The 27,760-nt window shown below is 36.0% G+C and overlaps 2 protein-coding genes and 2 pseudogenes across 2 annotated transcripts; 2 read left to right on the top strand and 2 right to left on the bottom strand.

Moving 5' to 3' along the window:
* The first annotated feature begins 2,868 nt into the window (after nucleotides 1-2,868).
* LOC125216338 (putative UDP-glucuronate:xylan alpha-glucuronosyltransferase 4 pseudogene) lies at nucleotides 2,869-4,516 on the top strand (annotated as a pseudogene).
* A 1,379-nt stretch (nucleotides 4,517-5,895) lies between these two features.
* Nucleotides 5,896-7,052, bottom strand: EMB3114 (Mitochondrial transcription termination factor family protein). Its single transcript, XM_048118029.2, has one exon. It carries the CDS (start codon nucleotides 6,972-6,974, stop codon nucleotides 6,009-6,011), a length of 966 nt encoding a protein of 321 aa, XP_047973986.1. The 5' UTR covers nucleotides 6,975-7,052; the 3' UTR covers nucleotides 5,896-6,008.
* Nucleotides 7,053-10,595: 3,543 nt separating this feature from the next.
* Nucleotides 10,596-13,622, top strand: LOC125210883 (protein SMAX1-LIKE 3-like). Its single transcript, XM_048110504.2, has 4 exons — nucleotides 10,596-11,916; nucleotides 11,989-12,166; nucleotides 12,551-12,792; nucleotides 13,011-13,622. The coding sequence occupies exons 1-4, from the start codon at nucleotides 10,748-10,750 to the stop codon at nucleotides 13,513-13,515; spliced, it is 2,094 nt and encodes a 697-aa protein (XP_047966461.1). The 5' UTR covers nucleotides 10,596-10,747; the 3' UTR covers nucleotides 13,516-13,622.
* Nucleotides 13,623-18,608: 4,986 nt separating this feature from the next.
* Nucleotides 18,609-19,444, bottom strand: LOC125198486 (NDR1/HIN1-like protein 1 pseudogene; annotated as a pseudogene).
* Between the last annotated feature and the right edge of the window lie 8,316 nt (nucleotides 19,445-27,760).

Here is a 27,760-nt window from a genome sequence, read left to right as displayed (position 1 = left end):
GATTGGCCGTTGGGGGGGTGGCTGCTGCATTCGAGCGATCTCGCTTTGTATGCAGCGGGAGATATAGTTGTTGATTGGGTTGTTGGCGAAACCCGCTACATCCCATCCGGTGGGAGCGGGAGGTACCTCTTCTTCGGAAGAAGAATGTGATATTTCCTCGTCGGACTGAGCACGAGACGATGAATCAGAACTCATTTAATAAAGATGGAGAGAAAAAAGATTGAAAATTTGTGTGAATGAAGTTTGTGGGTGATGAATGGAGGAAGAGGATGAAATATTTATAGGGGTGGGATAAAATAGCCGTTCGGCCAAAAAAAAAAAAAAAAATTTTAAAAATCGCCGATTATCGCCGAGCGTCGCCCACAGTGGCCGGCGATCGCTCGGCGATAATCCGGCGATAAATCGCCACTCGGCGAAGCAACGGTAACATTATCGCCGAATTATCGCCGACTTCGCCACAATGGCCGGCGATAATTCGGCGATAATCGGCGATTTATCGCCGAGAATTCGCCACCTCCATTGGGAGTGCTCTTAGTAGTATTTTATTTTAGTTCATTACCAATAATAAAAATTACTCCATGTCACATTTCATTTTCAATTTTCCATCCACACAGGCCATCAAGTTGGGACAAAAAAAAATACTGAATACGGAGTATTGATTAAATAAGGAATGATTGTTTTCTAAATCACAAAAATTCCATAAATATTTCAAATGGAATAATCAAATATGTGGCAACAAAATATTATTATATTTTTTACGAAATGCCATTATTATATTTGGAGTATTATTCAAAGATATCGATATATAAAAAATGATATAGTTTTATTAATAATTTTAGTTAAAATAATTTATTGATATTAAAACTTTTAAATTTTAATTTATTTTTATAAAATTAAATCTAATATTGAAATAAAATAAAAAATAAAAAACAAAGTGAAGGATGACAAAGGGAAGAAGAAGATAATTTTGAAATAATATCAAATTTAGTACATCATTGAAATAATATCATATTAAAACAGTTAAAATGTGATAAGATGAAATTGCCAAGCCGTCCAAAAGGACATTTTCGAAAGAATACCGTATAAAATGATCAATTTTGAAATAAACCCTTAGTCCAGGACTACTGGAGATATTTTTAAAGTCCATGGACTATGATAGGGCCTTGAGCATTTAAATCATACCCAAGATCGTGTCCAAATCTATCTCAATCTCCATATTTGTTATTATTAGATTTTGCATATCTTATTGTAATCTTGTTATTTATTATCTTGCTTGCTCAACAAGATATATTTTGAGGGTTTAGAATTCTATAAATAATAGAATTCTATAGTATTTGTTTGATTCATTGAAAAATAAAATTAATTACTCATTCTCATTCTCGGTTCTGGCGGAAATCGCCCCCTAGCACTTCAACTAGGGTTTATCTTTCTCTTATTTCGTTATAAACGTGTGTGCTCAAACCTGATCAAACGAGGTTTTATCAAACTATTGACGAGATAAACTCATAATCCAGAGATTGTTTTTGTAGTTTACTCTTAATACAAACACAGAGTAAATATTTATCCTCTAGATGATGAAATGAGGGAGAAAAATATGTATGTTATAAAGAATGAAACATTTTAATTTGGGTTAAGATGAAAAGCAATTTACATAAATAATAGTAAATCGATTATTTATGTACTTTATTGTATACGGCTCCATACTTTATTATAGGGATCTGATATCGCAAAACACAACGTGCATAGTTCAGATGCATAGTTTTCAGCAAGGTTTTGAAAAGAATAGAAAAAAGAACATAAATTAGTTTAATCTAGTAATATACTGGCTAGCACTAGCATACCAAGAACTGAAAATTATATTGTAAAATATGAACAAAGTGAGTGACCGAGTTAAGATTCGGACCAAGTCATCAAACTGAAACGAGTCAAATTTAATGACCTCGATTTTGAAATTAGAAATTAGTTCTAATACAATGACAGATCGATTTGAAATTTTGAACTCAGATTAATTCCAAATTTGAATTAAATCTTTTTTAGGTCTAATAGATGAAATAGATTCCATAATGAATATTTTTTTTACCGTGATCACCTCCGTCCTCGGCCAGCTGCCCAATTTTTTTTATTCCTTGAAATTATTGAGTTTAACTAATCTATCACTGATTAGGGAAAGAGGTTTGTGTTTAAGGGTTCTATCTAAGATGGTATAAACATTTTACAATCAAGTAAAGAGATGTACGTTCGTGATTACTTGTAATATTATCCCTAAAAATAAGTACATTAATGCAAAGTTCATCATTATTCGGTTTGTTGAATGGTCACATTCTCGTACCTATATCAATGTAATTGACATTTATAAGATCAATTCTTATTTAGAGTTTTCCACTAAAAATATATTCTAGTTTTTTAAAACCTTGGTCATCAATTGTCTATTTACTGTTTTTTATAACTATGCGTAATTACAATTTTAATTAATAATGTAACATGGTTTTTCAGTATTTATTATTGAAGATGAAATGTCGAATAATGATGGAAACCACCAATTAATTAAGTTAAATGACATATTAAAACCGCTATATATAGAAAAAATTAGGCGTGAAAATAATGTTGAAATCTTTTTATATTTTCGTAGAGATTCATCACATATATGTACTAGTTACTTGTCTAATTTATAAATAAGTGAATTCATTTTTTGAGTTCTCACTTTTTTCATAATAATTGTCACTTAATGAGTTCATAAACTAGTCTTGTAATTTCTTGCAAGGATTGGGAGGTTTAGTTGGTTGAATTTAATCAAGACTCTTTAAATTCGATTTGCATATAATTAGTTCAAACTCTTTCCAATCTTTACAACAACAAAAATTTTTCTTGATGATGTCTAAGTTCTACACCTTTTCTGTCATTCTTTTCTTTGCAGTCCTCACAACTCTCAACATTCAATACCTAAGACAAATGCAAGAAGAGGTCGAAAATCCAACAACCTACCTTAAACCAGCCACGAACCACGGCTGGTTCGAATTCGTTGCACAAGAGTTCGGAGACGATCGCATCAACGCCGCACTGGTCAACATCGACCAAAGGACGATGCCGGGCCCGATCCCGACCAAAGGAAAGACCGTCACAGTGGATTTCCGCCACGTGGAAGAGGGCATGCGGTGGTCCGACCTGTATCCATCGTGGATCAACGAGGACTCCTCCAAGTGCCCCGAGGTACCAATGCCAGTGTTCGAGAACCACAAGGAGCTCGACGTGGTGGTTGCTAGGGTTCCTTCTAATGGATGTGTGGAGATTGGAGTGAGGGATGTTTTTAGATTGCAAGTGAATTTGGTGGTGGCGAACTTGTTAGTGAGAAGTGGGAGAGCCCAAAGTAGGGTTACTACTAGACCTATATTTGCAGTGTTTATAGGGTCAAGTGGGCCCATGTGGGAGATCTTTAGATGTGATGATCTTGTCTTGCAAGATTCTAATTTCTGGATTTACAAACCTCAATTGAGAAGGATAAGACAGATACTACTCACGCCTGTCGGAAGTTGCCAACTCAACAACGAAGTCGTATCGGGTGAAGGCTTACGGGCACAGGCAACCGAGGACGAGAGGACGAAGCAGCCAAGAGAGGCTTATTCCACTATACTACACTCTTCAGAAGCCTATGTATGTGGGGCAATAGCTCTAGCACAGAGCATCATCCAATCAAACACAACAAAAGACCTCGTCTTGCTAGCCGACAACCATGTCTCTCCCGAATCCATCAACGGCCTCCGAGCAGCCGGGTGGAAGATCAAGCGAATCCAGCGGATACGCAACCCTCACTCGAAAAAAAACGCCTACAACGAGTGGAACTACAGCAAGCTCCGCCTCTGGGAACTAGCAGAGTACGACAAAGTTATGTTCATAGACTCTGATTTCATCGTCACCAGAAGCCTAGACAAGTTCTTCGCACACCCGGGAGTGTCTGCCAAGGGAGATAACATAAACCGTTTCAACTCGGGGCTGATGGTTCTTGAACCATCCATGTGCACGTTTAGGACCCTGATGGAGAGGAGGTGGTTGGTGAGATCATATAACGGTGGTGATCAAGGTTTTCTTAATGAAATGTTCCCTTGGTGGCACCGTCTCCCCAACAAAATAAATCATCTCACCTACTTTCCATCAGCTGGTGATCATAAAAATAGAGATCATACGGTGCCCGATGATATATCCGGGATCCACTACCTAGGGTCGAAGCCTTGGTGGTGCTACAGGGACTACGACTGCAATTGGGATATGCCGGAAAGGCAAATATTCGCCAGTGACTCAGCCAACAACATCTGGTGGGATGTTTATGACAAGATGCCGGAGAATTTGAGACAACACTGCTCCTTTACACCCAAAATGCATTCTATTTATAGAGACCATAGAAACAAAGCCAGAGATGCTAACTTACCTGATGGACATTGGAGGATCAAGATCAGAGACCCCAGGCTGAAAAATGTATTGTGATTCCTTATCAAATGAATATACATGATAACTAGTTCCGGCATATTCTGCAGTAATACCGCACATGTTAGAGGTTGTTTGTTCCAATATTTCTCAAATAAACTTTTTTACGTAAGCATCAAAGTCAATTTTGCTACAAAACTTCAGTGAAAATATGGAAAACCTACTTTTACCCGAAAGTAATTGCATGTATGTTGATGCCAATCTGAAAAATGAAAGATATCTTTCATATTAAGTTCACAAAGAGGAAGGAATTACTGTTCAATTTATATGAAGTTCGTCTTCTTTCATCTTGTGGTCATTTATGCACAGGAAATTATCAACCGCACTTTGAACTTCACTTTTGAGTAAATCATTGCCTCTGATAGCTGCAGAAAACTCAGCTTGCAACCACCCCACATCAAGCTCCCTAGAATAAAGCTTCTCGCACAACAACTGGTCAATAAAGTCTCTGATTTCAACTCAGGTCTAATTAAGTCCTGCAATAGAAACCACAGAACATTGCAAAAAGTATGTTAGAACAAAATATAAAGGAGAAAACCGCAATTTGAAAGCACAATAAGAAGTAATCTACCTCTGCTTCCATAGTACCTGGGTGGAACATCTCATGTATCTGAGTGGACTTTTCTTGAAGGGCAGTGGACATTAGTTGCTCAATTCACAGTGGCCCTCTCTAGACCTTGAAGCTTCACTTCATATTTAATAAGAACTGAAGAACATGGCCGTGTAAACATGTCGCAGAAGCTGTCCATTTGTTCAATGGGAAGCCACCATTTGGTTCAACTAACTTTCTACCTGGTCTCAGTAAGCAGTGGGAGAATCTGGTTTCCAAAAAACTAATACTACTACAGTTCTGTAGCATAAATGATTGATTTACAAGAATCCAGATTGATTTTTTTAGTCCATATGTATAAAGCGAAATCATAGAAATCCCAGAAACACTGATGCCAACTAGAAACATTTCTGTCTAATCACAAAATTCACATTTTTAGGCTTTAGCTCCAGTAACAAATATCATAATCCTATATAGAAAATCCATTGACCAATAATGATATTTCTAAATATTTGTCGAAGCATGCTCTAGGATATCATGAGCTGTTATCAGTCTTTCTAGCACTTCCTCAACAAGGCATGTCCTTCCTAGTGCTTCTATATATCAAGGTCATGAAATCTATTGTACTGATACACTAAACCAAACTCGTCCAGTACACCATGAGCAATCGAAACTGAAATAGGTAGTAATCAACAAAACGAAGCTGCTTTATCTCTTACAATTAAGAGAGGAAGGCCTTGAAGAAAATGATTCTACCATATCGAATATCTAGCAAGCAAAGGAGTAGTACATTTCCAGCACTAGCTAGCATTGCTAAAAAAGGGTGGCATTATCAACATAAGACATAGTAATAAACACAACAACATCACTCATCCATAATTCTTAGCAATGATGAATTGAATTAACCTCATAAACATTCACAAGAGTAGAATGTATGTACTGTGCATACATCAATATAAACAAACATCACCAAATTCCCCATCTATGTAACATCATCACCATGAGTATTTATCCAGAACGGAGAACTCCTCACCGGCGCGGATGAGCTACAGCACACCTCCAACCTCGCCCGAAACCGCACCTCGGAGAGCTTCAGCATCGTCGGCAACGCCAAGCACACGCCCTTCTCCACACACATCCCGTGCCTCGGCTTTATCCTATTCTCCAAGCTGAAGGAGAAATAATGGGGGAAAGCCACCAATTCCTTCAAATCCCTCCCCATTTCGACCACGAAGTAATCGAATTTCGGCTCGAAATTCTCCTTAATGCTGTAGCAGAAGAGCGAGGGGAATCTCCTGAACATGGCGATCGTGTCCCTGTAGGAAAACCCTAGCTTCTGCAGGTACTCAATTCTGGGAATAAACTTGGATTCGACGGAGCAGGAGAGGAGGAAGGTGAATTTGCTGACGTCCTCGATGCCGATTGTGCCCTGGAGGAAGTAGAGGGCGGGGCGGAGCTGGCGGTCGACGCTGCAGGTGAGGAGGCGGGGGCGGCGGTGGATGACGCGGCGGAGGTCGGGGGCGGCGACGCGGGCCTCGCGGAGGAGGAAGGTGGTGGCGCGGATGACGGTGGCGGAGGTGGGGGAGGAGAGGAGGTCGGGGCACATGGGGAAGATGCGGCGGAGGTCGGGGACGGTGAGGCCGAGGGAGAGGAGGAAGGCGACGGTGGATTGGATTTGGGAGACGGGGGTGGAGAGGAGGGGAGGGTGGGAGTGGAGGCAGTGGAAGGAGTCGACGCCGAGGGAGTCGAGGTAGAGGATGATTTCCTGGATTTGGGAGGTTTGAGGCGTGGGCGGAGGAACGGGATTAGCAGGGGACTTGATTGAGATGGTTTTGGTTGAAGGAGGAGGGGGAAATTGGAGGTGTTTGGGGCGGGGAGTGGAGGGGAAATTGGGATTGGGGAGGGGGAGGGGAGTGATGGCGGAGGAGAGGTGGAGAGTTTCCTGCATAGTTGCTTGCTACATTGTCTGGAGACGGAGACAGAGACAGAGACAGAGCCAAAACGAGAGAGAGAGGGGAAGGAGATAAGGTGAAGAAGGCGTGTGTTATCTGCAAATCTCCATTTTTGTTTGCTTCCACCTATTTTCAAAAGCTTTTTTCTTTTCTTATTATTATTATTATTATTAAAAGGGTAATTACAATTTACATACAAAATATTTCACCGATATTTCAATTGAATATAAAATTTTTAAGTTAACAAATATCATACAAAAAGTTTAATTAGTATTACGAATTAGTACATTCCATCTAAAATCACTAATAATATTATTATTATTTTTATTTTTTTCCCAAAATTATGCTTAAAAAACATGATATTATTTTCTCTAAATAATATCTTATGCATTGTTATATGAGCATTTCATCAAGCAATGAATTCACATTTAACTTCCAGCTAATATTTATAGCTAATTTTAGAATCGGAATGTACTAATTTGAAACACTAATTAAATTTTTTGTTTAATATTTGTTAACTTAAAATAATTTATACTAATTTGAAACATTGATTTTTGCATGCAAAGTGTAATTACCCCGTTAATAAAAGGCTGTAGTAATTGAAAATGGGGTTATAAGAAAATTCTAGGGGCCCAATACTATAGTTAAGGCCCAATATGGTCCAATAAAATTGACATGGGGTTGAGAGCTTAGGCGCTAAATAGTTCAATCGATCCACTAAGGAGTAAAATTTATGTCCTCTTATTTGGGGTTTTGAGTAAAATTGCAGTGACTCTTCGGCTTGAATACATATATAAACTCCATATAATATATGAAGCACAGTTTATGGGATCGGACTACGGACACCATAAAAAAGGTTGGTGTCGGTGTCAAAGGCACAAGTAGTGTGACGATGAAAGTTAACCTCATCTCTGAAGGTTGGGGTGCAGTTTCCATACCTAGGGTTCGATGACAATTCTAAAGCCCGAATTTAATTGAGTCGTCGACCATGATGGGAAAAGCTAAAGCTTGTAGTAATAATTTAATTAATAATCATTAGAGGGTATATATGTCATTTCATTACCTCGGAGACAATCAAGCCCAAGAACTTGCATGATCATATTTAGATATTCATCGCCAATTAATAACAAATACAGTACAAACTTTTTTTTATTCATAAATTACATGGTAGTATTATTAGTTTAGAAGACGTAAATCAATGTATTTAAAATAAAAAAATTGAATGGCTTTAGCCTGATGGCCACGTAGGCGCATTCGAAGGTCGAAAAGCATGAGCCTTTTTTATTAGTAGTGCTTTTCATGGTATATAGTGCTTTAATCTTCTTTTAGCAAGAGAGAGAGAGAGATGATAATTAATGGGATGCTAAATTGCTATCCTATATCATCTCCTGACACACACAACACTTTTCTTTTCTTTTGTTTTTTATTGCACTAGCTTATTTTATTTTTTCAACATACATAGATAGATACTAGTAGTAATTAATCAACTAGGAGCAAGCTTTTCCTAGATTTAACTTATTTGAAGGTTTATTTGTTTTAGTGGGACGTCAAAGCATGGGTCAAATACTTATCAAAAGCAACACACTGTTAAATTTGATTCAAACGAAACTGCTTTAGTGGTAGAAGAGAAGAAAACTTTACATACAGTTTATACAAATGGGTGCTCTTAATTTCAAATTTTGAATGTCTTTTTAAGCCATCAAAGATAGGAAGACCCCTTTTTGACTGAGACTGCCTTTGAATGAAGATAAATACTTACCTATTTTTCATCTATAAAAGTTAATTAGATACCCATCAAAATCAGTACAGCTGAGATATTCAAATGATATTGTGTTAGCCTGTTAGGGTATTAGCAAACTCAAATTTGAAAACAGAAACAAAAAAAAGCCAATAATATTACGAGGTTAGGCATTGTAGTGTAGGAATAAGACAAATATTTAGGATAACAATTTCGAAATATTATTGGTTGCAGAATTTCTCATGTCTTGGCTTGGCTTTGGTCAGTATTTCTTCACTTCTACAGCAAATTAAAGTGTTCTTTTCTCCTTTCCCTCAAAACACACACACACACACACACACACACACACACCATTTTGTAAGTAATTATTGTCATATTGAGTTTTCATTTTATTTCTTTACTGAAATTCATTTCAAAGATTGAGATTGATATGATATGGATGGTGACTATTGCATGGGTTTCATCTCATTCTGTACCCATCACGCTAAGGAAAACGAGCACGCAGCTCAATCAAACTAATTCAAATTAAATAGTTTGACTCATTTTAAGTCTATCTTTGATAGTATGAAAACCCTAGAAACATTTTCTCATAGTATGTCAAATCGAATCTGAAATCAATGCATTTTTAAAAAATATAATAATACTCCCTCTGTCCCTTATAATTTGTCACCTTTTGACCAATTAAAAAATTAGTGGAATGTGGATCCTACCTTTAGTGGTAATGAGTTAGCTGAGGTGAACTACCAAAAATGGTAACAGTGAAAGGCGACAAATGTTTAGTACGGACGAAAATAGAAATAAGTGATAAATTTCTGTGGATGCAGGGAGTATATATTTTGGTAATCATTATGGTTCAAATTGAATTTTTGATGCTGCAAGAAAGGAAAATTTTCCACCAATATATTTATTCAACAAAGGGTGTTTTCTTAAAGATTATATTGCCTCGGGATTACCCTTAAATCTTGTCTAATCCATCAAACTAAACTGCACTATCAATATATAAATGAAACATTCTTCAACTCACATTATTGAAGTGTCATTGAATAGTTGGGAAATTCATAATCCCCATGCAAAATAGAAAAAAAGGATGATGCATGCAAAGCTTTTTAAACTTTAGGTTTAGGTTAAGAGAGAGAGAGAGAGTTTGCTTTATATATTCTCTTGGATGTGGAAGCAAACTCATACACAGTTCCCGATTCCTTCAAACACACATCCCCCACACCTTGCTTCACTTTTTAACCTCCTCGTTTTCTGTGTTTATTCATTCTCTACCACAACTATATAATTGTGTTTGTGCCCACAAACAAACAAAAAAGAAAAACAAATTAATCGATCAACATTAGTCATTAGAACTATCATAAAGTGACCTACATATACACAAAATTTTTATCATAATTTAGTAAAATTTGTAACTTTTTTACCCGATTCAGATAACTTTAGTCGTTTGAATGGAAATGCTAAAGTTGCACTTAAGTTGTATTGACCAAACATTCTCCAATAATTCGAAAATTGATTACTAATCTCCAAAGCAAAGGAATACTATATAATAGGGATGGTAATTAGTTTAAGTAAATAATTAATTTAAGCAAAGAATTAATTTAAGTAAATGTAAGCTGCATGAAAGGAAGTGTCCCACTAACACCACATTCCATAAATATGCATAAAATAAAAAAAGATATAAATATGTGGAGAAAGAATGAGATAGAGAGTAAAGCTGATTTGCCTTTGGCATTCCTCCTCCTTGTCATCACATGCATTCCACTCCAAAGTTTGGACTAAGGCACTATTTTCTACATTTATATAATTGCCATCACAACCACAAAAGTTCCATTATTCTACTATACATAAAGATTTAATCACAACTATATATTATTCCTAATACTATATAATAACCTACTCCACTTCATATATTCATTTTTTTACCTCATCTACAAGAAAAGAATTCCCTTTCTCTTCAATCTATATTAAACATCTCTCGACAAGAATTAAATCCCCAACAACAAACACCAACATTTTTTTCTCCCAATTGTCATGCAACAAAAACCAAGTTTAATTTCCTTAGGTTTTCCCCTCACCAAACAATCGCAAGACAAATTAGTATACTCAGAAATGAGAGCGTGCGGCGGCTACTTCTCCTCCCAGCAGGCTCTCACGGCAGAGGCGGCCGGGGTGGTCAAGCAGGCAGTGGTGCTGGCAAAGCGGCGCGGCCATGCCCAGGTCACGCCGCTCCACGTGGCCACCGCCATGCTGGCAGCCCCCGGCGGCCTTTTTCGTGTGGCGTGCCAGGACTCCCACTCCCACCCCCTTCAGTGCAAAGCCCTAGAGCTATGCTTCAACGTCGCCCTCAACCGCCTCCCGGCCTCCGCCTCCCAAAACCCTTCCATCTCCAACGCCCTCGTGGCCGCCTTCAAGCGGGCCCAGGCCCACCAACGACGCGGCACCACAGACAGCCAGCCCCAGCAGCCCCTAGTGAAGATCCTGTTCAACCACCTCGTCGTCTCGATCCTCGACGACCCCAGCGTCAGCCGGGTCATGAGAGAAGCCGGCTTCTCCAGCACACAAGTCAAAATCAACGTAGAGAAATCCGTCTCCTCTCTCTCTCCCAAATCAAAATTGCAAACCCCAACCCTAACCCTCTCCTCCTCATCATCGTCGTCACTGTCATCGTCGTCATCATCTCCACCACCACCATCATCATCTGAAGATGTGGATGTCATAATCGAAACCCTAATTAAGAAACAGAAAAGGAGCGTGGCCTTGGTCGGAGAGAGCACGGCCGCCTTATCTGCAACGGTAAAAGCCCTAATCCGCAAAATTGAGAGGGGGGAGGCGGCGGAGCCACTCAGAGAGGTGAAGGTCGTGAGCATCCCGCCTCTCTGCAGCCTCCGCGGGGACGAGGTGGATATGAGGATGAGTGAGCTCTCGCGACTCGTGCAGAGCCTTCTCCGGATAGGGGTGGTGCTCTATGTAGGAGATCTCAGTGATTATCTAGAGAAAGAAGGAGGCTACAACATGATCATGGAGATAGGGAGGTTGGTTTGGGGGATTGGGGAGATGGAGAGGTTTTGGGTGATGGGAATCGCCACATTCCACACTTACATGAGGTGTAGAGATGGCTACAATTCTCTCCAAAGTGTTTGGGGGCTTTACCCTCTCACCATTCCCGTTGATACCTTGGCCTTTACCCTTGTCTCCCATAGGTATTTTTTATTTTTTATTTTTATTTTTGATTTATTAAGAAGTGATTAAAGTTGATGATTGTGTTGGTTTAGTGATGAAAGGAGTGGAGGTGGAGAGGATGGAGAGATGGAGCTTTCGTGCTGCGTGGAATGTCGGGAGAAATTTCGTGTCGAAGCAAGGGATTTGCAGGGGAATGGTAACGAGCGAGCCTCGTCGAGATTGCCTTCTTGGCTTAAAGAAGAAAGTAGAAGACTTAATGACAAAGAAAAGGTGATTTCCTACTATGTATTTGGTTTAGTATTAGTTCTATAAAGTCAAGAAAATAATAGGCCTTTTACTTTTTCACATGACTTCTCAAGATCTTTATTAACATAAGTATATTAGGACACAACTTCTATTTAGTCTATAAATTCCACGTCAGTTATGAAACACTTCACAATTGACATTTGATATTATTGGAGTATGTAATAATTGACTCACTATTAAGGTCAATGTTCTCGTTGATCACAATTCTTCTATGAAGCCACAATATGTACACCACCGTTCTGAGTTGGCTTCCAAACATTCTCGTTGGTTCCTTTGTCGGGCCTCATTTTGTCATACAAATATTCGTCATACAAATAACTAAGTTATCGAACTATTTGTTTGTTTTAGAAATGTGAGACAGTGCGGGAGCTACGCATGAAATGGAACTCATTCTGCAGCTCAACGCACAACCAACCTACATCATCATCGTCACCATTCTCATCCGCGGACGCCATGGAAACAGACGTCCCGCAAAAATTCAAAGAATTCAACTCAGAAAATTTGAATCTCCTCTGCAACACACTAGAGGAGAAAGTCCCGTCGCACAAACAAATCATCCCCGAAATCGCAGGGACGATTCTCCAGTGCAGGTCCGTGGACACATCTTAACCATTAAGGGGGCTTAAGCTTAAGCCCCTACCAAACTAATTTTTTATTTGTATAATATCATCAAAATTTTGGCATTTTGTGTTAATCGTTGCGCAAAAGTTACTATAGTAAAAAAATAGTACTACACGCAAATTATTCTTTTAAAATTTTAAATATACATAGCTTCTACCAAAATAAATTTGTGCATCCGCCCATGTAGGTCCGGAATGCTAAAGAGGAAAATCCAGAGCGATGACGGCATCATCAAAGAAGACACGTGGCTCCTTTTCCTTGGCCCGGACAAGAACCAGGCCAAGGAGAAGATCGCCCGAGAGCTGGCTAGGATTGTGTTCGGATCCTATTCAAGCTTCGAGTCGATTGGGGTGAGCGGGAGCTGCATTGACCGGTTTGTAGCGGCGGTGGAGGCGGATCCTCGCCGTGTTTTCTTGGTGGAGGATTTGGAGAAGGCGGACTACGCCTCGAGGATGGGGATCAAGAGGGCGATGGAGAAGGGGAGGATCGGAGAGGAGGTTGGGCTCGGCGACGCCATTGTTGTGTTGAGCTGCGGAGTTTTTGATGGTGATCGGAGAAAGGAGGAGGCGGGCGGCGGCGGTGGGGAGTTTTTGGATTTGAATATGTCTTGTGAAGAAGAAGAAGAAGATGGATGTGTTGATAATTTGGGAATTTTTGAAAGTGTGGATAGAAGGGTTGTGTTTGAGATTTAGATTTTGTGGGGATAGTTTTTTTTAGAAAGGAAAATGAATTCATTTTCTATGTAAGTTGGGTTGGATTTAAATTTAATTGGGTATAAATTAGTAGTAGTAGTTAGTTACTTCAAAGTTATAATTCTCCATATTCAGTTATGGGTTCCCGCCAACCTCATTAAACATAACTGAAATTCGAATCACTAGTTTTTTGGATAATTCGGTTCAATTTTCATTTCCATAAATTTTTAGTTTTTCGGATCGATTTGGTTTGAGAAAAAAATGAATCGAAAACCGAATATTCACCTCTAAATATAAGAGTAAAATTTAATTCCCATCATTTTCCATTTTTCATAATGTACCAAACTCATAACAATGAATTTAATTCCTACTACTAAGTACTACTCATTTAATTTCCATAGTGATAAAGTTGAAAGTACGTAAAGTACATGTGAACAAAATGCAAGAAAATATATTCAAAATAAAGGAGAAATAAATGTGCATTAATTTGATGAAATGCATTAAAATGTGAACCATTTAATGTGACGAGATAGTAGTAATTAGTAAATTGATGGAACAAATATTAATTTGGGTGTGGTGTGTGTGGAAAGTCAAACTTAGTAGCGGGGGAAAATCGAAAGTTGATGTGAAGGAACTGAAATATTGAAGTGGGAAATGAATAAAAGAAAAAGAAAAAGAAAAAGAAAAAGAATTGGATTGTAGACTAGTTTGGCTTTATCTTTTATTTTTACATACATACTTTAACCCACTCAAATTTCGATACACTAATTCCCTTAAAAGGTAGATTTAATTACTAACTAAGATAATTTTACTTGTTCTCCCAAATAAAATGGGTAGTTGTTTGAATTTCAATGCCTAAGTCGTGAAGCAAATCTTTGGCCTTTAAAGAGAGTGATGAGTTTCCTAATCAAAAAATAAAAAGAACGAGAAAAGAAGAAGCTAACAGAGAAAGAATACAAGAACAAAGAAGTAAAAGCAAAATGAAATAACTTGCTTAAGATAAAGGTGAAAATAACTTGTTTTCCCTTTTAGTTTTTACGAGGTTAGGAACAAATTAAATAAAATGGAAAAAGCCGATTGGAACCTTTCTTTTTCTAATATGAAATTCAATATATACTAATATTAAAAAGCTTTCAACGATGCCGTTGTTACGATATATATATATGGTATACAAATCCAAATAAAGCCATTTTTTTATTAACTTAAGTGACCATAAAACTTTGTATTATTAATACATTTCCATTAAATAAATACTAATGTTAATTGAAATCATGAGGAATTCATAACGTAATAGTAGTTGGCAAAGTGGGAGTAACTTTTCTGCTTTAGAAGGTTTAATCGAGAAAAGCAAAATCTTCCCCTACAAAAATTCAAAAGATAGCAAGCACTACTTTCATGCTTTGTGACGTGTTTTACAAAAAGATTACACTTTTTTCTTCTTAATTTATTTTTCATTATCCATTCTTGACAAAAGATTAACGCTTCACACAAATTATTGATAAATTTTATATAAAACAATAAATTACTACTAATTTAAGTGGGGTTAAGAAACCATGTTAAAACATGCATGCTACTCTAGAATCCTGAAAATATAATAATATGAGAAGATAAAAATAAAATTGAAAGCTTTTTTTTTTTTTTTTTTTTTTTTCTTTTCCTTTTTTTCTAATAATTAGATCAGAATTTGTTGTGGCTGCTTTTGGAAAAGAGTTCCGGTGAATTACTGCAGATTGTAAAGGAGGAAAAAGGTGATTGATTTAATATTCTTGTCTAACTTTTTGTTTTTCCAAAAACTTATGGATTAAGAGTTAGAAAATCCTTTTTTCAAAAATAGTGTTTTTTATTACTGGATAATATGCAGTTTTTTTATGATGGCATGATATATATAGTTGGGAGTCACAAATCAATTTAGTTGATTATTTCATATGCTGATTTGTAAGCATTTCTTTCCTTATCTCAAGAATAAACTATGAGATCAATTTTTCTTATTTTGGGTATTAGAATAAATGTATTTATTGACGGATCCAATGAAAACTATTTTATGTGCTGATTTATAAGTATTTCGAAAAATATGGTATCTAGTCCAAGAATTTAAGGTTGCTATATATCTATAGACAAAAATCAAACTCTTAATTGTTTGAATAAAAATGAATGAGTTCCATGCCACTTTATTAACCCTTGGACAGAAACCTATTTTTCTATGGATAGTTATCTATAAAAACATTTGACGAATAATATCAATATATTCGAAATTCGAAAGCATATGGAATCTAATTCTACCTCAAAAGGAGGAAGAGAGATACTAGTCATGATGAGTGATTAAATTAAATTAGCATAAGTGTAGAAAGTGGACAGCCCTTTTAACACAAAAGTTGTTCTCTTTTTTGCACACCTCGTGCATTATAATTGAAAAGTTAACTTTAATCAATTTCAACTTTCTTTCTTACTTTTTTCTATACCTTTAAATGCCTACAATATTCCTTTCTTCCCTTGTTTTGATCTTATAATATTTGGTGTAATCTTGGGGAAAAAAGGTGTCCACATTGTAATAAGAATTTCATTGATTTGCATGGAATAAAGGTGCCTACTACAATCGTTACATATGTATGTTTTGTTTTAAATTTGTGAGTCACATGGCCACCATTAAATGATTCGGTTCCTCGTTGGATGAAAGAATTGGGCCAAGTTAGTGACGACTTCCATAACGTAGTACAGAGTCAATTGCTAAACAAATTATATAAGATGGAGTAGTTAAATTTTGATTTGTTTCACACTGTTTTAAAATTTGATTATAAATCACGAAATTTACTAAATTCACAATTGTTCCATTATTCCCCTTTCTGACAAAGTATGGGATGATGTGGCAACAATTGATTATAATTACATTACACATCAAATAAACATGTAACACCCTATGAGTTAACCTTTCTAATAATGGTCATAAAATTACCATGTTTTTAAAATCGGTCATTACATCATCGTGTATTTCACTGCAAATGAGATGGATAAGATAATTGCAAACTTCATGATTTATGATTTGGTTTTGAAAATTGTGGGACGAACTAGCTTTATTTTTGACGATCGTTTAGGATGTATTTAACAATTTCTTCATTCATTGCAGCAAAAAGGCAATTCCGTCGCCTTGGCAGCCCCCACACTCCGGCCCGACATCATGTGAGGGGGTTAAATCAGGGTACGCAGTAGCCCTTTAAGGGGAGGCCACAGTTTCTTCATTCATATATTACATAATAGTAGTATACGTTAATAATAACAATAATAATGATTTATTTTAAAAAAAATAATATCACCAGCCCATTTACGCCTAAGCCCAACCAACACAAGCACGGGATGGGCCGATATGGGTATAGATTCAAATAGGCCTACGCCGTCTAGGCCCAATTCACCTTTTGTTTTCTTTTGCTATATACTCGAAGCTGGTCTTTCTTATAATCATGTTAAAAACATTTAATGTAGTAGTATAATTTGTCTTTTCCTAAAACCTTTTATTCATTAATATAGGAAACATTCATGGATTTAGCTTTACTTCATCTGAAAATAATTTTTTATTATTTTTTTCAATTTTGTTAAAATCAAATAATATTTTCTTCAATAGCTAATATGAATATAAGATTTTTATTACAAATAAAAATTGCTATTAAATGCAAACCAGAATTTTTATGCAATCAAATAGGATATTTTTAAAAATTAAATAAGACTTTATTAATGTTATAAACAATACTCCCTCCCACCTAGACATGCCCACGGTTCGTAAACCGACGGTTCCGGTTTCGGGAAATGTGGAACCGGAACCGAACCGTGAGGCTATTTCATGGTTCCGGTTTGGAACTGCCGGTTTTCCGGCGGTTTTTAATGGTTTTCACGGTTCCGGTTTGGAACCGTTTGGAACCGAAGGTTCCGGCACAGTTTCGGTTCATAAAATTTGAAACCGGAACCGATCCACGGTTCAAAATATGGCGGTTCCGGTTCAAAAAAAAAAGTCACAGTTCCGGTTCGAAACCGGAAACGGCGGTTACGGTTCCACAGTTAACCACCAGAACCGAAAACCTTGGGCATCTCTACTCCCACCATAGTTTAAAGATCTATATTAGTACCATTTTAAGATGTATACTACTTAAAGATCTATTTATTTATTTATTTATATATTAGATAAATGGATACTCACACTCAACTAAATATTTTATCCCATAAACCAGAAATTATTGATGTAATATTCTTACTGAATATTTTCGGATATGCGAAGATCCTTTAATATAAATATTTTCGGAGTAGTATATAGGAGACTCAGAGTCGGTGGAATGACTTGTGGGTCAAATTTATTCTGAAATATTGACTTCGGGAGGATGAAATTCAATGCACTTCATATGATCTAAAAGACTTGTATAATAAAGTGAAGGGATATCGATATGATCCCATATTTAAAACAATGTTTAGGAACTTTATTGGCTTTGAGATCATTATTATAGATTGACACAATTTAAAATAGACTTTGATAGTGGAAAATATACAATAAATAAAGTATGAGATATAAATTATAATTAAGTAATTACTGTAAATTTCTTAGTTCACAACGTTGTGAATATAAAATCTGATTATATTTGTATAATCTTCTTCGGAAAATTTATATGGGGTTTAGAAATAATCTTGTTATTTTACTATAAATATAAATTAATGTTTTGAAGTGGAATGTCGAATGGAAGAAACACTTTTAAGCTCCCGCAAAAAAAGCAAGTTATATAAAAATAAAGGAAAGAAGTGTCCAATAGTGCAAGATTTACATAAAAATTGGAAGAAAAATACAATTTCTTCCCATCCTAATAGTGACTGTGACCTCACATCAGGCGGTGCTAAATTATTGAAATTGTGACTAGAAATTGTGGGAAAAATTGACTAGTTAATAAAGTGACAAAAGAATACCGATACATACGGTTACAAGACAAAAATATTAAGACGGTGGCGTAGTTTGATAAAATTGTACAAGCTTGAAGCGGCCACTGTCACATGGCTTTAAACACACTCATAAATACATCTCCAAATAAATTTAATAAACTATAGTAGTTGTATGTAAATTAATGTAATTTTTAATCGTCATAATCATTAATTAATCAAGTGTAATAATACAAGATTGCGAATTTCTACATTCACCTGATAATCTCCCACATTATTTCCATTAAATATGATTATAATAAAAAAAATACAGAAAAAAGAAATGAAAATAATCAAACATTAACACTACATCTCTGTGAAAGCTGATACTTAACTGAATTTCCGACAACAATGCCGGTGTTCTTGCTATTTCCGACGGGGATATATGCGGCGCAGGCGACGTGGAGGTGGTAGCGGCCTGAGATGAACGACCCGACCTTCCAGCGGACGCGGCCGTTCATCTTGACAAGTAAATTCACGGCGCCGTCAGCGCGGTCCTGCGCCAGGGCGGCGCCGTTGTAGGGGGCCACAGGGACGTCGACCCCGTACAGGAAGGGGGACCACACGTTGACGTCCTTGTGGCCCTGGTAGACGTTGGGGATCGCCGTGGAGTAGCTGATCTGCTGGCTCCGGTAGGTGGCGTAGGCGCTGAGGCGGTCGTAGTAGACGCCGATGCGGGCGTTCGGGTTGCGGGAGCTCACGGTGACTTGGACGGTGGCGGAGATGACGTTGGCGGCGGAGATGTTGAGGTTGAAGATGGTGGCGTCTTGGAGGGTGAACCGCGGCTTTTTCGGCTGGAGGATGGCCCACACGATGAGGACAACGAGGGCGACGACGAAGACGAAGGTTAGGAGGGCCGCAGCCCACCGCCTCGCCCTATTGCGTCGCACGGTTTCATGGTGGTCGCATACTTTTTCCGACATGGCGGTGGAGGCGGAGGAGGAGGAGAATGGGACTTGGGTGTATAGTAGTATGTTGTGAGAGTGGAGATATATATAGGAGATTGGTCTTTAGTTAAATTCTAGTTTGTTATATACTCCTTCCGTCCCAGATAATTCGTCTCACTTTGATAAATATTGGACGTATTGTTTCATAGACTTTGATTAGAGTGAAATAGTAAGTATTTGATATGACAACCATAATTTATATGAGGCTTAATATGTGATAATTAATCATTCGTATATGTGTAAAAATATTTATAAGTAATGTATATTATTGGCAATATGGAGAATAATGTACCATCTCTAATAACAGAAATAATAAGTGAAATGTATATGTTATTTCCTATCAAGCACAATATTGCTTTGTCAAATTCAACAAGATTTTATTATACAAGAAAAAGACGAAAAAGAAGGAAGAACACCAAGCTATATACCCAAATTTTTAGTAATTTATCTTTTATTGTACTCGTCAACTTTTATGTTAATATCAACAATTTAACATGTTTTTATAAACTTCAACTAGATAAGAGGCAAGATGTACTATTGGAATTCACTATTGGAATAAATGAATATAATTAAATGTAAACTCTAAATACTGTACAAATTCTAAATTATGATCTGGATCGTTAATAAATGTTAACAGATTACAAAATAATAGCAACAGAAAATATCAATACAGTGTCTACGGTTGACACCGTATTGACATTGTGTTGACGTTGTGTTGACACTGCGTTGAAAAGTTTGGAGTTTGCACTTTATCACTATCCTTGGAATAAATGTATGATTTGGTTTTAGATTTCTTTTGCCTAAGTACAAAGTTGAGTATTATTTGGTGTATCAATTATGTATAGAAGACTATTTCATAATTATATCAAGAGATGAATTAAATTAAATTAAATAACATTTGTACGAGTGCTTTAATAGCCAAAAGACAAAAGGCAAAGAATATGGAAAGTTTCGTTTCTTTGCAAAATTAGTTCACGTATGCCCGCATATATTGAAGTGGTTTGTCACATTAGTATATAAATATAAAATACTTCAATTCGTAAGTATTAAAACCGATAAATAAAAATAAAGAACTTATATGCTGGTAGATTTTAAACAACACCGTAATATAAATTTGTTAGATTGTGAAAGTACACTAAATTTATTAGATTGTGAAAATGTGTGCATTGGTATACACTAAATTTATTAGATTGTGAAAATGTGTGCATTGGTATACACTGTAACAAACTATAGGGAAAAATCAAATTTTGATTTGTTTAAGCCATGCAATCAACGAGTACCATGTTTTTTAATACTTCAAAGATAAATGTTCATGCAAGTTATGGATTTGAGGCTATGTGAATCCAATCATGTTTTGATTCTGAAGATAGGAGATGAGTTTCGCAAAGTTGGTCATAATTCATGCGGCATATGAGTTCTCGTAAGATTAAAAATTGATTGAAAACCTGAAGTCAAATAATACTCATTCTATTTTAAAAAAATAGACAAGTTTTACTATTTTGGGCCGTCCATCAAAATTAGACTAATTCTAATATTGGAATGTTTTAAACTAATACTAACCATAAACATCATTCCAAGTCGTACAATGCCTTGATTAATGGGCTGTGCAAGGTTGAAAATGTTTGGGGCACTTTGGATCTTCAGTCAGACATGATCCGCAAGGTTGTATCACCCGATGTGGTAACTTATACCGAATTGAGTCAATGGTTGTGTGATGCTAAATTGATGGATGATGCTTGCATTTTGTTGAAGAAAATGAAATATGTGAAAAATGAAATATGTGAATACCACGACATTCAACATACTAATCAGTGTCTACTCCAAAGATGGAAACACCGAAATGACTGTGTTTTTCACTCCATCATATCCTTAAACAATATGCAAGCCTTTCCGGTGTATCCAGCTTTGAAGAGAGCGTCAACTAGAGGGGATGCCCGATCTTTATGAAATGACCCATCACTGGAAATACAGTATCTATACGATGCAAGATCTGATAGCGCTGGCAGATGTAAAGTTGTTGATCGGGACACCCCTTTGACGTTTCTCATCAAACATTTGGAATGCGTAAGAGGGCTTACCTATCTTTGTAGCAACGTCTATCAGGCTATTATAATGGTAAGCGCACGGCTGTATATAACTTGCCACATATTGTGGAAGAGCTTCTCAATTTCTTCCATACTGTGCAATTTTGTCCAATCACACACTTTTGTCCAATCATGACCTCCCATATTACTTGGACTTGCTCACTGTATTATCAATTTCTAGCTATGCATTGAAACCTGACATTATACAATAAAAAAAATAATTACTACTACTATAATTTTAATTCAAAACATTGAACTGAAATGAATCCTAAATTGATCCTCAACAAAGTTCCCTCAAGCAACTTTTCCTAACTCAAATTGACATAATAAATCTCGTCTTAGTTCAAATCGAAAACAACTAGTATAATAAATTCTCGCCCTAGCTCAAATCGAAAACAACAAATATTTCCTATTTTTCACAAGATAAGACAAGAGGAATAAGGAAAAATTCTTACCGCAATGAGTGTGGAGCTTCAATAAACTTCAAGAGAATGGATGGAGGAGACGAGATTTAGGGGCTGTGGCCGACGACGTTGGAAAATTCCGGCGGGAACAATGTCAACAGTTGACTTCGTATTGACATTGTGTTGACATTCTATTGACATTGTGTTGCCATCAAAATCATGAAATTTTTACACCGTGTTGACACTGCGTTGAAAAGTTTAAAGTTTATATAATATATGAGTTTACACTTTATCACTACCCTTGAAATAAATGTATGATTTGGTTTTAGATTTCTCTTGCATAAGTACAAAGTTGAGTATTATTTGGTGTATCAATTATGTATAGAAGACTATTTCATAATTATATCAATAGATAAATTAAATTAAATAACACTTGTATGAGTGCTTTAATATCCAAAAGGACTCCAAAATATGTCATTGTCATGGACAAAGACAAAAGACGAGGAATATGGAAAGTTTCTTTTCTTCTTTGTAAAATTAGCTCACATATGCCCACATATATTGAAGTGGTTTGTCATATTAGTATATACATATAAAATACTTTAATTCGTACGTATTAAAACTAATAAACATAAATAAAGAACTTATATGCTGGTAGATTTTAAACAACACCATAAGTTGTGATATAAAATATAATAGTGATAAGTTGTACTTATACTTAAATGAAAGCTCAGTGTCGGAATGTGGAAATAAAATTAGAGAAAAAATATATACTTCACATGTTCTACATGTTAATAGTTATCAACTATCTTTCTAAAACTAGGATCATATATGGATATTAATTAAAAAATATTACTATTGTAAATAGTCCAGTTTGACATAATACTAGTAGAAATGAAGTGGTTGCTAGCTCCCAAAGAATTATGTACAAGCAAAATGTGGATTGAAAAATAAACAGAAACATAATAGATTTCAGCAGTGAGTTAATAGATTTCTGTAGTGGGTTAATACATGAATCTCTCTATCTATTCTATTCCCTAATGCTAGCTCAATCCCTGTCCTCGTGTATCACTTCTTTCACTAACTTGATTCACGATGCCTAATCATATCTTATTCCTCCCAATCCTCCTCCCAATTGATCTAGCATCGACAAAGTAGAAGTGTCCAGCTGGATTGCTCTCTGGTGTATATCTTTCGAGAACGGGTACCAACATGATCAACTTCTTTCTCCTCAACAGACTTCGCACAATGACGTTGTACGTAACCCTATTAGGGAGTACTCCTTTCTCTCTCATTTCATCGACGAGTGTCAGAGCATCCACAAATCTGTTTGTGCTGCAGAGTCCATGTATGATGGTATTATAAGTGATTGTGTTGGCCGCTAGTTTATGAGAAGGAAGCTTGCCAAAGAGAAGAAGCGCTTTATCCAATCGTCCATTCTTGCAATATCCATTCATCAAAGTGTTATAGGTAACAAGATCTGGCTCAACTTTGGCCTCCCCATGGAATCAAGGACTTGTTGCGCCTTGTCCATCTCACCTCTCAAACAGTGACCCTCAATAGCGATGTGTACGTCACTGTATCAGACTCCACCATATCCTGAAACAACATAGCAGCCTTTTTGGTGTTTCCATCTTTGGAGTAGACATTGATCACTATGTTGTATGTCGTGGTATTCGCCAGTCCGGAAGACTTCATTTCCTTCAACATTATGCAAGCATCATTCATATATTTGGCATCACAAATGTCCTAAATCAACATGGTATACGTTATCGTATCGGGTGATACACCCTTGCGGATCATCTCTGAAAGAAGATCGAGTGCGCCATAAATCCTTCGAGCCTTGCACAACCCATTAATCACGTCACTGTAAGATCCGCACGAACAAATCAAATGCGTCGGGACCCTTTCTAGCTTTGAGGAGAGCGTCAACACCACCTTGTATATTGTTTAAGGATATGCTAGAGTGAAAAACACCGCCTTTTCGGTGTTTCCATCTTTGGATTAGACACTGATTAGTATGTTGAATGTCGTGGTATTCACAGATTTCATTTTCTTCAACGAAATGCAAGCATCATCCATCAATTTAGCATCACACAACCCCTGACTCAATTCGGTATAAGTTACCACATCGGGTGATACACCCTTGCGGATCTTGTTTGACTAAAGATCCAAAGCGTCCCCAACATTTTCAACCTTGCACAACCCATTAATCAAGGCATTGTACCACTAGACATCGGGTTCAAAGTTGAGCCAGATCTTGTGACGTTTAACACTTTGATCAACAGATATTGCAAGAAGGGCCTATTGGATTAAACATTTCTCCACTTTGGCAAGCTTTCTTCTCACAAATTGGCAGCCAATACAACTACTTATACTTACCCTCATACATATGCCTCGACACTTTTCAATGAAATAAGATATAAATGAAGTATTCCCTGATAGGAAGACATACAACGTTTATGTCATTGTGCGAAGTCTACTGAGGATAAATGAGTTGATCAAGTTGGTACCAGTTCTCGATGATATGCACCGAAGAGCAATCCACGTGGACATTTCTACTTTGTCGATGTAGATCGATTGGGAAGAAGAATATATGATTTGGCATCGTGGATCAAGTTGCTGAAGAAAGTGATAGATGAGGAAAGAAATCAAGTTAGCATCATGAAATACAATTGACAAGACTTACTAAATTGAAATATTGTAAGAAAACAATTGATTTTATCTTGGATTTTAATATTTTGAATATTTTTTAATTACAAAATTTTTTGAAGATTGCTTTCTAGATAGATGAGCTGTTTGCTAGAGCTTCTCATCCATGATCTACTTTCTTGATTTCTTAGCTACTATTGTTAGATGTCACTAACTGTTTATAATATGGATATGTTGTTAACTATGTAATGGTAGTGGGTATTTGTGCTCCAAGTTATCAACGTTGCAAAAATTCTAATTATGTTTCATTAGTATGTTAATGTGTTGATTTTGGGCTGCTACTCTCAGTAACAAAGCCAGAAATTTTATGTTGGGGGAGAGCAAAACCTAGATATTCTTTAATGTTGGCATCGCCGAAAATTTTGTAATGTGAACAATGGAGAATTGCAAAACATATTCTAGATGCATAATGAGAGAAAAAAAAATAGAGAATGCATACTAGAAATTAGAAATATATATGTGTTATCGTTAAAAAATAAGGTACAAGTAAATTAGAATGTAATACTGAAAGTCGGATATATATAAATAAAATGACAGTCGTAGTAAAACTATTGGACATAAAAGTGCAAGAAACTAAAACTTTTTTTTTATAAGCTGAAGGATTTGAACTTGTGAAAATAAAAATAAAAGAAGGAAAAAACAAATACTTGAAAGTAAAAGTGTAAGAAAATAAAACTGATTCATAAGCTGAATGAATTGAACTTTGGGAACATAAATCAAACTCCTGAATACTCCATATAAAAGCGTAAGAAATTAAAGCAAGGAAAAAAATGAATTTTAGGCTCAAGAGGGAGTCGAACTTGAGAACATAAAAATGTAAGAAAATTAAACTTAAACAAAGGATAAAAATATAGATCTGGGGACTATAGCTTGAAACCAACTGCCCTACTCATAATCTTCTTCTTTTGAAGTAGGATATATATATAATAATTTCATGGTTTGGATAGTGACCAATCCCAGAGATCGACATTGTTGTTAAATTAGAAAATTGAAAGGAAATGGGCTAGAATTAGATTAATATGGATTAATTAATTATAGTTGGGCTACAATTATATTAGTCCATAAGCCCAACAATCATGGAACCCTAGTGACTCTTCATTTATATAATGGTTAGTTATTCTCCATTGTGGGGCATGAGAAATAACGTAACATTAGAGAGAAAATACGTAAAGCTTTGTAGAGAGAATTCCTAGCATTCTTCTACGGAGCAATTGTACCGGGATAGTTCCTGCATCGGATTGGATTGCACGTGGACCTCGATAGTAGTGGATTCAACTCGCATGATTCAATCGCAGAAGAAAACAACACAACAAGTAAGATTTAGTTCCGTTGTGTTTTACATGCTCAACTTACAATATGATTATGAATCTAGATCTGTATTCTTGTATGCAAATTCCGCTGCGCTCATTAGATGAATACAAGAAAACCCAACAAAAATATGAGAGGGATAATTGTATTTCATTGCTCAATGATTTCTTAATTACTACTCATGTTCTCTTTAAATAGAGATTACAGAATATATATATATATATATATATATATATATATATATATATCTATATAGAGTCCTATTATCCACAAATCCACTCTTAAAGACCGAACCACCGAACCCTACCAAATTAGGGCTTTTAGATCTAGTTTTTTATGGATAAAATACAGAAATTTATAAATTATTTTCGCCTTCATCACGAGCCTATTTTAATTCATCCGAAGGTAAATAAGTCATACTAACATGTTACGAAGATTTAACTTCGTTCCAGAATGTATTACTTCATTCTAGTAGGTTTTTACTTCATTCTAGTGAGTTTTTACTTCATTCCAGTAGGTTTTTACTTCATTTCAGTACGTAAATGTGGTTTCGCCGTTGCGTGTCGGTCTTTCTCTCTACAATATCTATCACCAACGTCATGACGCTAATATGGTTTAATAAACACATTGAATAATGTAATAAATTGTTGGAATGAAGTATGTGTAGAAGCATTTGAAGTACAGAATGAAGTAATAAACATATATAATGAAGTAACATGTGCTAGTAATGAAGAAGAAAAAAATTTCGCAGCAGCACATCTCATCAAAAAAACTAGATCTAATGCTTGTCGGTCTTTCTCTCTACAATATCTATCACCAACGCCATGGTGCTAATATGGTTTATAAACACATTGAATAATATAATAAATTGTTGGAATGAAGTATGTGTAGAAGAAGCATTTGAAGTAAAGAATGAAGTAATAAACCTATACAATGAAGTAACATGGGCTAGTAATGAAGAAGAAAAAAATTTCGCAGCAGCACATCTCATCAAAAAAACTAGATCTAATGGCCCAGATTTGGTCTCTAGTTCAGTCTTTAAAATTGGTTCGACATTGATCACAACTCTATATATATATATATATATATATATATAGAAGGAAAGTATGAATCTATTCTTAGAGTATTAATGTAGTATAAACGTGAGGATTCTAATGAATATCTTCTATTTTTTCTAACAAAAGAATCTATTAACTAATTACTGTTAGTGAGTTTAAGTAGTGCGTGGACATATATTAAAATTTTTGTTTATTGCATTTTAAGGTGTGAGCCACACTTTTTTAAAAGAAGAAAGGATCCATTCCGCTGTACGAAAACTTGAATTATAATTTAATTCTAAACCTTTTATACGATATACATTAACAAAAAAATGGATTTTGAAAAAATTAATTATGCACACGCATTCACCGCAACAGGTGTTTAGTATGTGTAGTGTATATCTCTGTGTGCGTGCAGTGTGTGTGACTAGGACAATTACTTGCACAAATATTTATATGAATATTGGATAATATGAGAAGTACTTAAAAATAATAGTAGACTTTGAGATCCTCATCCTCAAACCATTTTCATTTATTAAAAATAGATGCATCTTACAAAGACACATCACATTGCAATATCTCCGGAAACATAAACCTCCCTCGCATTCTTGACAAGGAGATCAAATTCAAGAATCTAGCTTTGGAGGGTAATAATAATACTATAATAAAGTAGTGTGTGGACATATATACCAAAATTTTGTTTGATTGCATTTGGTTGGGGTCACATATTACTTATTCTCGTGCTCACTCTTTCTAGACACGAGTTAAAGCAAGAGCTAATCTTAGATTTTGGGTGAAAAAATGGACTT

The sequence above is a fragment of the Salvia hispanica genome, chromosome 3 (assembly GCF_029641045.1).
Source record: "Salvia hispanica isolate PSC_SH4W2 chromosome 3, Shi_PSC_v1, whole genome shotgun sequence".
Lineage (NCBI taxonomy): Eukaryota > Viridiplantae > Streptophyta > Magnoliopsida > Lamiales > Lamiaceae > Salvia > Salvia hispanica.
This window is presented reverse-complemented; position numbering and strand designations above follow the sequence as displayed.